The sequence below is a fragment of the Loxodonta africana genome, chromosome 4 (assembly GCF_030014295.1).
Source record: "Loxodonta africana isolate mLoxAfr1 chromosome 4, mLoxAfr1.hap2, whole genome shotgun sequence".
In the NCBI taxonomy this organism is placed as follows: Eukaryota; Metazoa; Chordata; class Mammalia; order Proboscidea; family Elephantidae; genus Loxodonta; species Loxodonta africana.
Window position 1 is genome coordinate 133,580,235 of NC_087345.1, and position 12,508 is coordinate 133,592,742.

Below are 12,508 nucleotides of genomic sequence, written 5' to 3' on the forward strand. Positions count from 1 at the left end.
TTCCGGGGGAGACGTGAGGATGTTTGTTTGGTTTTGGTTGGGATGTTTTTTAAAGAGCATCATATAGATATTTATATATATAAATTATTAATGTGGAAGAGGGGGATGGGCATACATCGCAGGGGGTGCGCACACAGGGATTTGGGGGAGGTGGCAGGGGCGGCACACGATGCTACGCAAAACAGCCACATCTAACAGATGAAATAATCACACCAACGGGGTGGGGGAGGGGGCGATGGCCACCAAGGTCTGGGCTTGAGGAAGGAGGAAAGCTGGGGTACAAGGAAGAGGGACCTGGTCCAAGATACTGTGCGCTTCTGCTCCACCCTCCCCACCTCCCCACCTTCCCACACCAGCCTTGGCCTTCTGTCTGTCCCTTCCTCTTCCCAACTGCCCAGCTGCCAAGGCCCTGCAACTGAGCAGTTTTCTCTCCTGGGTTCTTTGTGGCAGGCTGAGGGGGGGGGGGCTCCAAGGTCCAGATGCAGGGGCCATGGCTGCTCTCTTGGTTGCAGGTTCTACAGCGGCTTGTCGCTTTCCTTCTTCAGGTGACTAGGAGGAGAGGGCATGTCCAGAGCCAAGATGAGCCTGAGGTCAGTCCTGACCTGGCCCCTCTCACAGATGCGGGTGGGGCGTTCTTTTTCCAGGAGCCTAGAGCCCTACTATCCCATGCCCAAGCCCCATCCCAGGCTGGCAGAATCAACTTCCCCACTCCTGGCCCAGGGTACCCCATACCTGTAGTAGTCCTCCTGAGCGGGCAGTGGCACGCTGTGCAGGGGGTGATGGGCGTGCAGCCACTGCTGCTGCTCCAGTGCCAGGCGCTGCAGCTCAGCAGACTGTGCGTGCATGGCCTGCAGCTGGTGAGCTGCTGACATGGGGGCAGAGAGGGAGGCCGGCAGGTCCCGGTAGGGGGCAGCTGTGGGCAAGAAGCACATGACTGATAGGTACTGAGCACCCACTATGGGCCAGGGGACAGCCAGTCACTTTACATACAGAGGAAACCGAGACTAAGAATTTAGGTAACACACCTAGTCTTGCAAGTTGTCAGTGGTAGGAGCCACGATGCAAACCTCTGTAGCCCAGCATGAAAACATATGCCTGCTGGGACAGGGCCTCAGCTCTCCTACTCCCATTCCCAGCTTCTCTGGGCACTTCATCATCCCTCCCAAAGCCCAGCTAGGTCGATCCTACTACTCAAATTCCTTCTTTCTGCCCTTCCCTCGTTAAAAGCCTCCCTGCTCCCAACCTCCATCCTTACCAAAGAGCTGGTGACGAAGAACTTCATTCTCGTGCAGAGGATGAGGAAGAAGGGGGTTGGGGAGGGTCCCAGCTGGGTAGGGGATCCGGGTAAGGTGAGACCCTGAAGCCAGGGGATCAATGAGAGGATGCACCGAGGCAGAGGCTAGAGGGCAAAGAAGAAGGTGTCATCAGAAGGCAGGCTTGGGAAGACTATACATTTAGATGAAGGGAAACCTGGGAAGAGAAATGGGCAGTGAAACAGGGAGATCCAGAATGGAATAGAAGGCAGATGAAAGAACTAGGGGGGTCGGAAGGTGGACAGGACTAGACCCCACTGAAGTATATGGATGAGAGAACACAGGAAATTATAGTTGCCAGAGGGGTCTGAGCAAAAGGAAGGAAAGAATCAGCCTGCTTAGAGGAAATGAGGAAGGATAAATGGAAGTTTAAACAATGAGACAGAAAGACAAAGGAGGTTAAGAGAGAAGGCACAAGGGAGCCTAGGATGAACACAGCTGTAAGGCTATGCAAAGCAAAGTTCTGGACAATAAGAAATATGGTGAAAGGACAGTAAGTAAAGCTCATTATCACCTATAACATCCAAAGCCAAAGCTGTGGGGTTCTTTCTGGAAGATAACAGATCTAGAGGTGGGGAGGAATGTGAAAGACCTCCATCTGGAAGGGGACGAGAAGATTGCAAGAAAGAGTGGCAGACACAATAGAGTTGAAAATGGAGGAACAAGAAAACAGGTAAGTGAAGGGCTTGGGGAAAGGAGCTGTAAGGGTAGAAGGGTGGTGTTCCTTCACGGAGCTCCAGCTTGGGCCTCTATCATGAGTGGGATGCTAGACTAAGGAGAGGCCCGGAGTGTGGGGCATATAGGCTCTGCAGCTAGGCTAGGGCATGAGAAGACAGGCTGGGAGGATGAGAGGAGGCAGCAATTGCAGGAAAAAGGCTCATGTCAGGCGAAGGTCTCGCCTGAGAAACAGAAGAACCTGGTCACCTGCCAGGGTAAAGAGGCCAGGGCAGGAAGATGGGGGGTCTCACCTGCATGGATGGCATCCTGCTGGTGCAGATGTAGGTGCGAGTGGATGTGGGAGTGCTGGTGGTGATGGGGGGTCACGTTGAGCATCTGCAGCCGGGCCAGCGGGTCATTGCCCAGGGCTGCCACCCTTTCTGCGTGCTGCCTCTCAGCTGCCAGCCGCTCGGCATAAGACATGTCGGGCCGCAGGGCTGGCCCAGCAGCTAGTGCTAGACGTTCTCGTTCTAGGGGCCCCAGGCTTGGATGAAAGGGGAAAGGGTGCAAGCCAGGTGGGCCAGGCTGCAGGGCTAGGCCCCCATGTCGGGGGAAGGGATCAAGGCCTGGCCCAGGGACCCCGTGCAGGGGTTCCAGCTCACTGGGCTTCACCTCAAAGCCAGGCTTGAGGCGGTCACGAAGGTCTCGCTCACGGGCTTCCCGCTCTCTTTCCCGGGCAGCTGGGTCACTGCTGTACAGGGCTGGGACATTGTAACCCAGGAGTCCTGGGTCCACTGCCCCCAGGGGCACATAAAATGGGTGGTTGCGATTGCCAGGAGACATTACATGGGGCCGGGCATATTCGCTGAGGGTGCGCAGGGCTGGAGTGTCGGGACCCAGGTAGGGGGGCACTGTAGCAACAGCACTGCCTGGCTCAAATGGAGGGCGATGGGGCACTGGGCCCAGAGATGGACACTCCACTGGAGCACGGCCCTCCTGTGCCAACTTCTGTGGGACACACGGAGAAATGCAATCAAAAAGGCAATTCTGGAAAGTAGCTAGTTCTTAGCTGCCCATTTGTCTCAGCAGCTGATTACCAAAATGCCTCACAACACCAGGACTATGACTACCAGGAACTTCTCTGCCCCCCTGGATAGCTGCCCTTCCTGAGACCCACAGGTAGTCCCACCTGACCTTGCCTTCCCCCAAACCATTAATGCAAAAAGATTCCTTCAGCTGGAATCCTTTTGGTCTCTATTTCGAGTTGTAGTGATCCCTCCTCTCCGACAGGTGGCGACACCACTCCCCCACCCTTTGAGCCAGCCTCCCTGGGCAGCGCAAAGGAGGGAAAGGCGGGTGGCGCATCTTGTGACGCACTCACCACGCTGCGCTCGAGCTCGCGCTCTTTCTCGCGTTCGCGCTCCTTCTCGCGTTCGCGTTCACGCTCGCGCTCCTTTTCTTCGCGCGCGCGCTGCTCGGCCTCGCGCCGCACCTTCTCCACCAGGTCGGCCCGCTTTTTGGCCAGCTTGGAGCCCTCCAGCGGCACAAAGTACAAGTCGCTGCGCGCGCACGAGTTGAAGCCGCGGTCCAGGTGTTTGTTGAACCTGTCGGACGCGGAAGCGGCGCGCGTTCAGCCCTTTGGAGCTGCCCGGCGACCCCGCGGCGATGCAGCCCCAAGAAGCCTTATGCACCCCACAGTCCCAAAAGCAGTCCCCGCAGGCCCTGAGCTTTTGTCCCCTAGTCCCCTCAGGGCCTAGAGGGCAGAGGACCCACAGCACTTTGAAAAACATCACGAATGCAAAGCCCCTTCCGTGCCTACTTCCTCCTCCCGCTGTCACCCCTTCGTCGTCGGCCCACCCGCACCCGGCCCAGGCCACTCACCTGGCAGACTGACTGGCATGGCTGGGCACGTCTACCACCTTGGGAGGTGGTGAGGGGCTGCGGGCCGGTGGCACCGGGCTCTCGGGGGGCTCGTACTCCTCAGCCGGCTCCTGTTTGATCTGTGTGGCGCTAAGGGGCGGCCCTGAGGCAGGGGCCGAAGGCGGTGGTGGCAGGGAGGACAAGCCTGAGGGCCCCGCGGACGGTATCGGCCCGGGCCCCACAGTGGGTGAGCCTGGCTTGAAGGTCCCTGGGCCAACGGGTGGCGAGGTGCCTCGGTAGCCTGGTGGGGTTCCCGTCCGGAACGAAGGTGGGGACCCCGGCTTATATCCGGGTGGGGTGGCTGTCTTGTAGGCCCCAGGAGACGGTGCTCTCTTTCCATACGGTGGGGGCCCGGGTGGGGAGGCCGTTTTGTAGCTTGCTGGCGAGGAGGCCACCGTAGCAATGACCGTGGAAAGGGTAGCTGAGGACGTGGTGACAGGAGGCACGGGTGGGAAGGGGTAGGGGGCCCCTTGGGAGCCCTGGGAAGGAGAGGGGTGTGAACATGGGTAGGACCCTTGAGAGGAAGAGGAGTTGGATGAGGAGGAAGAAGCTGGGGGGCCATTGGGCCCTGCTTGGCTGTAGGACACCTGGCTGTGAGGTGGAGGCAAGTGTGCTGGCCCTGGTGGGTAGGGTCTAAGAGACCCCAGGGAGGGAGACATGGCATAAGGGTGTGCATGGTGAGAGCTACTGCCCTCCAGGGGGTGAGGATATGCTCCAGGTGCAGGGGGCCCAGAGCTTCCATGATGTTGTTGCTGCTGCTGCTGCTGCTGCTGTTGCTGCTGCTGCTGTTGCTGGTGGTGATGGTGGTGTGTTGGGGCTGATGGGTGGGCAGTGGATTGGCCTCCAGTGGAAGGAGGGAAGGGGCCTGAATGGGCATTGCTGTTGGCTAAGAGGCGTCCATAGGGAGGAGGTGGGGGGGGACCCTGGCTCCACACAGCCTGGGATGGGAGAGAAGGCTGAGTATATTTGGGTGGTTGATTGGAGACAGACAGACTTGTTGGGGGAGGGAAGGAGTGAGGATAACTGGGTAATGCCTGGGAAGCTGGGTACTGGGAGGCAGAGGAAGAGGAAGAAGAACTGGAAGAGGAGGCTACTGCAGAGCTATTAGAGGATGAGTAAGGATACCTCATTGGGGGAGCTGGGGCAGAGGAGGAGGAAGCAGGGGGCAGAGGGTGAGGTGAAGGGGCCAGAGTTGGGCCCTTCTCTGGGCCAGGTGGAAGTCCACCCATACCCTGCCCCATGGCGTGGGGAGAGGGCAGATGCCCAGGTAGTGGCTGAGCCCCTAGGCCAGGAGGAGAGGCTGATGCATTGTTAAGAGGTCTCAGGGCAGGTGGGGGAGGCAGGTTTGGTGTCACATGGGGGAAGGTGGCTGGTGGTGGAGCAGAGGGTAGGTTCCCACCACCCACTGGAGTGGTAGGCGCCTTTGTTGGAGGCACACCACCAGCCCCAGAGCTTGATATTGAAATGGGGGTGGTGGGTGGTGGGTGCTGCTTACCCCCACTGGGGACCCCTACTGAAGAGGCAGCCCCTCCCCCCTTGGGACCCATTGGAGGTCCAGACAAAACTCCTCCACCAGCCCCTGCAGGGTAGAGCTGAGGGTGGGGGGGAGGGGCTCCAGGAGGAGCCTGGAACATTCGAGATGTGGGGGGGTCCATGGCAGCATGATATCCAGTGGGGGTCACAGAAGGATGGGACTCAAAGCCAGGCTCTGCCTGTCGGGGGGTGCTATCTGCTGGAGGAGAGGAGGGAGGAAAAAGTGGAGGTGGGTGATAGGGGCGGGCTGGGCCCTGGGACAAGCCAGAAGATGAGTCAGAGTCATTCTCCACACTTCCAGGGCTGTATATGCTGGGGGATGTGCTACGGTTGTCCTGGTCAATATCCCTAGGGTCACTGCTGCCATCATCATTTAGGCTCCGCCCATCTAAGCTGTCCAGATCCGAGGGAGACTGTGGCCGGGGGAGCTCCTGCTGTAGAAGAGGTAGGGCCATTTTTTCATCTTTTCCTTTCTTGCTTCCCCCAGATTTGGGGCCTCCCTTTCACAAAAGCATTCCCCCTCCTCAAAGCATACCTCTGTACTGTGATGTGATGAGGACTCCTGCTCAAGCCTCCTTCCTTGCCATCTGGGGATTCCCCCACTCTTCCTACATTCTCTACTGCTCCTTAGTAGCCAACCTTACTTTCTTCCTTATAAAACCCTATTCCTTCCTCAAGTGTCCATCTCAAGTGCCTTCTCCCCTTCCACAGCTGAACCCAAATTCCTTTCTCCCCATCTCATATCTGCCCTCCCCTCATCTCATTTATCCCTTCAACTAACCATCTCAGAAATCCTTAGTTCTTAAAAAGACAACTTCTGCATTTTCCTCATGATTTATTTGTTCCTTCTACTAAGACTTGTCACCCTGAACCTCCTTCCTAGCCCTATGTTGAAAACCTGGATATAGGAAAAAAGGAGCTAGAATCCCTCAAACTCTTTCAGTCCCTTTGGCCCTGCCTGGTCATCTAGTAGTCTGACCAAAGCCCTAAAGATCTGACATACGTTTGACAGGGCTACTTTAATAAGCACTATTATATGGCTTTTCTCTCATATCCCATGGGAGATCAGGGTAGAAATAGTGAGCGAAAGGAAGTTTGAGGAAGAGAAAGAATGCGCAGAAGATGGATCAGGATGGCTCCAAAGGTCTCCCACCTCCGTTTTAGTCTTTTTGGGTGCGCTGGTTTCCTCACTTTCACTCTCTGAGATCTCCTCACTCCGGCCCTGCTTGCTGACCTTTGGGGTAGAGGCTTCCTCTACTCGAGCCTTCTGTTAGAAGAGAAAACTTTTGTCTTATACCTTGAATCTTCCAAGCCTCCACTGTTAACCTCTGCCAGACAGGAAGTACCCCCATAACACACACACATAACCCTCAGTCCCAGCACCCAGGCATCCTGTGGGAGGACCTGAGGACAGAATACCTTGGCTGTCTGCCTAGACTTCTCAGCTTTGCCGTCACTGCTGGACGTGCTGACCCCTCCAGGGGAGGCCCGACCCCTTGATCTCAGTTCTTCCCGGGGCCCAGGGGCCTCTTTCTTCCGTCCACTCCTCATTGACATCTGAGGAAGCAGGAAGGAGGCAAGTAACTTTTTTTTACATCAAACCCAATTTTATGGTGCACCTTATTTCTATCTTCCTCTCCAGGTCCTACCCCTTATCTTTCATGTCTCTCACTTTAGCTGTTACTTACTGAGTCTTTATTCTGTCGTGTCTTCATTCTTCAGGCTGTGGAGACCCCATTCTCCTCTGCCTGGGCAGGTGAATACAGAAACTTCCCTGCTTCACCCCAAGTTCCCCACGGCTATGGCCTGGGAAGTAGGAAGCAGGATTTCCAAGTTTCCAGTGTAGGTACCTGGAACTTGCAGAATCTCTCTTCAGTGAAGCCTGTAGAAAGAGACCATCAGAGTCTCCAAATTGGGTAGTAGAGTCTGAGGGTGATACTACTGTGTTTGCTAGAGGACAGAGTAAGCAGCCTCTGGGCCAAGGGAGGTACAGGCACCACATGACATTGCCAGCTTGCCCCACAGGCTACCTCAGCTCATCCACAAGTGAAGGACAGAGAAGCTGCTCACAATATAATCTCTTTCCTCTCTGGGGAAGGCAGAAAACTCAAGATGTACCTATGAGCCCTAATCCAGAAGATCACACTATTTTACCCTTGATGATCCCTAAGGAAAATTTGTATGCACACAAACTCCACAGAGCTTTACAAAGGAGCATAAAGAAAGGAAGCTACAGTATTAATTTACTGAGTACCTTCTTTATTTAAATGCTTTATACACACAATTTTATTTAATATTTATAACCAACCCTGAAAGGTAGGTATTCTCATTATTCCTATTATATAGATGAGGAAACTGAGGATCAAAGAATGTAATTGTGACTTGCCCAACTTCACACAGGTAGTGACAGAGCCAGAATCGAGCCCACATTTCTCTGACTTCAACGTCCATGCTCTTTCTTACTATACTTTGCTGTACTCTCTTCAGAAGCTGGTAGGGAGAATTCTCAGAAGGCCTAGATCAGTCCCAGAGATCTGAAAAGATTCTTTTTTCACATCAGAGTAGGTGGGAGAAGAATGTCCCATCCTACAATACAAGGGAGCACAGCCCTACCAATTTCACAGACCAAACCTAGGTATCCCCAAATTACAGAACTTCGTGTGTGTGTGTCTGAAGCCAGCTATTTTCATTTGCACTTGTTTGTAATTCTTGCTAAGTGTTGTGTCTCTCCACATTACAGACCATAAGATCTTTTGAGAGCAAAGACAATTTTTTTACTGTTTTCTCCTTCTTTTCTATATCCTCCACAAATGACCTGTATCTACAGGTGTTCTTTTCTTGTTATTGACCTTTAAACTCACAAACTTCAGTAGGACTTCTTGGATTAAGTGCTGCTGGCCTCGGTGGGAACTAAGTAAGTTTACCCAGCCATTCTGGGTTAGGAGGTTTGGCTAGGTAAATGGCATTTCCACATTCTACAGCATCTTTTTCCAAGGAATACAGAGAGTAATTACTTCTACTGAATCCTTCTGAGGTTAATAGAGAGGGGTGAGCATAATCTTTCCAGGAAACTTTTTGACAATTAGAGTCACAAAATAGCTGGCACAAAGTCCTAGGTCTTCTGAACTTTCAAATGATGCCCTACATGGTAGAACAATCCTTTTTTCTTCAACTACAACTACTACCACATTTTTGAGTTGTTGTGTAAATCGGTTTTAAAATATTGTCAGCCCCAAAAATTCGAAGAACAAAACCCAATATAACAAAAGGGAAAAACAATCTAAACAAAAGCACAAGATGACTGTGATTGGCTGTGATCTTCATCTTTACAGCAGGGCGCCCATCTCTCCTCCCATCACAGAACCTGTTCACCAAATAAGTCAGGGGATCCAAAAGGTCAAAGAAATATGAGAATGTACCTGAAGAACACAGCAATTCGTGTGCCCTTCCCCCTCACCTCAACTTTTTTTAATCAGCTGAAATCTGAAAAAATTAGCGAACAGTTGCATTGAAGAAGTAAAGCCGTCATAAAAAGGTAGGCAAGTAATCCCAGGATAAAGGGAGACGGGAGGGACTGGGATTGGACTGTATGTATGTTTCAGAACCTAGGGCACGTTCTAACACCAAACAGGTGAGCTACACTCCTTGCCCTAGCGGCCAGTCACTGTAACTAACATTTATTAATCAAAACCCACTGCCGTCAATTTGGACTTATAGCAACCCTATAGGACACAGTAGGGTTTCCAAGGAGCAGCTGATGGTGACTTTTTGGTTAGCAGCCAACCACTGCATCACCAGGGCTTCAATATTTGTAAAGCACCTACTATGTGTCTGGCAACACGCTAAGCACATTCACCTTGATTACCGTATTGCAAAGGGAAAATGATAGACCAAATTGGGAAACTGGAAAAGGGTTGCGAGAAATAGGAAAAGAGCCCCTCATTAAGAACAGGAAAAGAAATTAAGGGAGAAGTATGAGAAGGCTGGAGTCCATAGATGGTGCAAACAGTTAAAAAGCTTGGCTGCTAACCAAAGGGTTGGAGGTTTAAGTCTACCTAGAGGTGCCTCGGAAAAAAGGCCTGGCGATCTACTTCAGAAAAAGAACCAACTTGATGTCAACCGGTTTTTTTTCCTTTTGTATAGGAAGGATATCAGAAGAAATACAACTGAGTCACAAGGCTTTCTGGGAGGGATTTGCAGGGTGAATTTCAGGATCATTGGCCCAGCCCTTCTCATTCCAGACCTGCCTGACTGGCAAACCAGCTCAAAGTGTCTCCTAGAAGACAATGCAGCCCAAACCAGCACGCACTGGCCTAAACCACCTTAGAATCCAGGGTTGTCAGAAGGGCCTCAGAGATCATCTAGTCTATTATTCTTTCATCTTACAATGAAGCTGAAGCTCAAAGAAAGAGAAGTGACTTGCCCAAGGTCACAGACACAACCAAGACTAGACCCAGGTCTCCTGGTTCCCATTCCAGAGTACTTCCACTGCACCAGGCTGTGCCTCGGCCCTTTCCCCTGGGACAGCCCAGTCATTCCTACAAGGTCAGGGAAGTAGAAACTTGAAAGTTAGCTGAAGAAAAGGGTCACTGTGGGGATAGTCTGGAAAAGAGGAAAAGAGATACTCCTCAGGAAGAGAGACTCAAAGAGAAATTCAAGTTTAAGAAAACAGAAGGACTTCAGTGCAGAGAAGCAAAACTACTGTGTAAAAAAGTCCTTAATAATAAGGGAGGTAGAGGCCAGAAAGAACCGCCAAAAGATGGTATAACTTGAGAGCATTTTCATTCTCCCACCATGCCTGGGAGAAGGGACTTGGAGACGCCTACGACCTGCAAGTAACATGTCTACCTGTTTCAACAGACTGCTGGATGGAAGGGGGTGCACTCTTTGGGGAACCTCCTATGCACCAGCAGCACCAGAAACATCCTCCGGAACCCAGCCAAGAGCTAGGAATTTAGGGCCCTGATGCATCCCAAGGACACAGGCACACACTGAGGTCCAATCAAGATTCTGAACCCCCACCTAGTTGGACATCCCACTGGACCATTGCCATGGCAACAAAATGGTAGCCTCCCCCCCAAGAGTCTATCCCAGGGATCCATCTGGCACAAAGGGAGACCTTAGAGCTCAAAAGAGTAACGAAGACCTCTCCTATACAGGGACCATGGCTAGAAGCGCAGTGGGTGCTCTGGGGATTTAAGGGTGGGGTCACAGCTTGTTTGAAGTGCCTATAAAGCCACCCTCCTTGAAACCCTTTCTCCTTAACTCTCCCTTCAATGCCCCTGTCTTCCTCCTCATCAGTTTTACAAAGACCCACACTACTGGGCCCCAATGCCCCTCTCCCAGAAGTAAACTGTGTTTGGGATTGAGAAAACAGGGTCAGAAGCGACCTGCAGTAAGGGAGAGAAAAATAAGTCACAAAGGCATCACCTTCCCACTCCCAACCCTCAAAGCCCCTGATTATTCTTCTCAAAAATGGACCTCTCCTTGCCCATTTCTGAGCCTCCATCTCCGCAGGTTCCACTTCCCTTCCTCAACAGCCACAATCTCTCTCTTTCCACCTACCACACCCCTTCCCCATTTCCCACTTCCCTTCTATTCCTAACACCCCCAACCCCTGGCCCTGAAAGCCAGGCTCCGGGCCTTTGAGGCTTTTCCTGGAGCCCTCACGCCCCACCTCGCTGCCATCTCTCCAATCCTTTCTGCCTCTGCCCCAATCCCCCGTTTTTCCTCCACCAACACCCCCACATCCCCATCTCGGCGTTCCTCTTCTTTTGGTCCGGGGGTCCTGGCTACCCCCTTGCCCCATGAGTCCTCCTCCTGAGCCCCTCCCACTTCTCTCAGCCTTCGAGATCCTCTGGGTGCCCTGGCCCCCATCCCTCCTCGGGGCCGGCCCCACCCCCAGAGCGTCCCCCCCACCAGCCTCAGGCTAGGCAGTGCCCACAGTAGGGGGACCGAATCGGGAAAATAACAAATGGAGGCGGCAGCGGCGGGAGGGGGAGCTGGGAGGGGTGGGGGTGGGGAGCCGCGGGCCAGAACCCGGCGGGCCGGAGGCCGGGGCGGCAGCACAGCTTACCTGGTTGTAGCTCGGGACGGCTGGCTGCCTCCTGGCGGGATTCGGGGCTCCGGCACCTCCGGGGGGCGGCGGCGGCCGCTCCCCGCCCCCCTCTCCCCTTTCCGGCTTCAGTCGCCGCCGCGACGGCGACGGCGGCGTCCCCGACCCCCCCGGAGGGCGGCCCCCATGTCCCTTTTCCTCCCCACCTGGCCCCGATCGCCCGCCGTCCCCTGAAACAAATCCCGTTGCCGCTCTCCCTCGTCCCCTCCCCAGTCGCGCCGCCTCCCCTGCCGCCCGAAAGCCGCGGCCGCGCCGCTCGCCCCCGCGGCCCGGCCGGCCCTCCGCGCCGCTCGGATCCGCCGCCGCCGCCGCCGCCGCGCCGGCCCCGCGCAGCCCGCACCCGCGCGATCCCCGGCCCTCTCGGCGGCCTCCGCCCGCGGCCCCCGCCCCTTCCCGGGCGGTCGTCTCCTTCGCCCCCTCCTAGCCCCTCCCCGAGGCCAGCGGTCCCCCGAAATGGGTCCCGGCTGGAGGCCCCGGCCCGGCGCGGGGCTGCGGGCGGGCTGGGCGGCGCGTCCGGCGACTCGCACAGGAAAGCGGACGGCGAAGGGAGGGAGCTTGGGAGAGGGGGATGGGAGAAGGGAGGAAGAGGGAGAAGGAGGGAGCGCGGAGGAACGGAGGAGAGAGGGGCCAGGAGGGAGACGCGAGGGAGGGAGCGCGAGGCAAGCTGCGAGGGGGGAGAGAGGGGGATCCGGAGAAGGGGAGGCGCTGTGTGAGTTGGCCGAGACCGAGGCCGAGGGGGCCGGGGCGCGGGGAGGGGTTCGCCGTGGCGGAATGTAGGGTGCCGCCGGCCTGACGCGGGAGTAGGGCTGGCCAGGAGGGGCTGTGGGTTGTAAGGACAGATATGGGGGAAGCTGGAGAAGTTTGGGGGGATGGGGTTTGTGGCAGAGGTGAAGTGGGAGGAGTTTGGGGGTACTGGGATAGAGATTGGGGTAAAAGGGTTAGAAAGAGATTGAGAAAATGGAGCTACAAG

At 54.9% G+C, this 12,508-nt stretch overlaps 1 protein-coding gene across 2 annotated transcripts; it reads right to left on the reverse strand.

The window, feature by feature from the left end:
- On the reverse strand, window positions 1-11,753 carry ATN1 (atrophin 1). 2 transcript variants are annotated; one of them, XM_064284681.1, is made up of 10 exons: window positions 11,500-11,753; window positions 7,112-7,305; window positions 6,843-6,980; window positions 6,577-6,690; window positions 3,852-5,854; window positions 3,352-3,574; window positions 2,282-2,978; window positions 1,256-1,399; window positions 733-913; window positions 1-549 (listed from the first exon to the last, which is right to left on the reverse strand). In XM_064284681.1, the coding sequence occupies exons 2-10, from the start codon at window positions 7,136-7,138 to the stop codon at window positions 516-518; spliced, it is 3,561 nt and encodes a 1,186-aa protein (XP_064140751.1). In that variant the 5' UTR covers window positions 7,139-7,305; window positions 11,500-11,753; the 3' UTR covers window positions 1-515. The 2 variants fall into 2 exon arrangements, with proteins under 2 accessions (XP_064140751.1, XP_064140750.1); XM_064284680.1 differs by having other exon boundaries at window positions 3,852-5,857; window positions 11,500-11,751.
- Window positions 11,754-12,508: the final 755 nt, after the last annotated feature.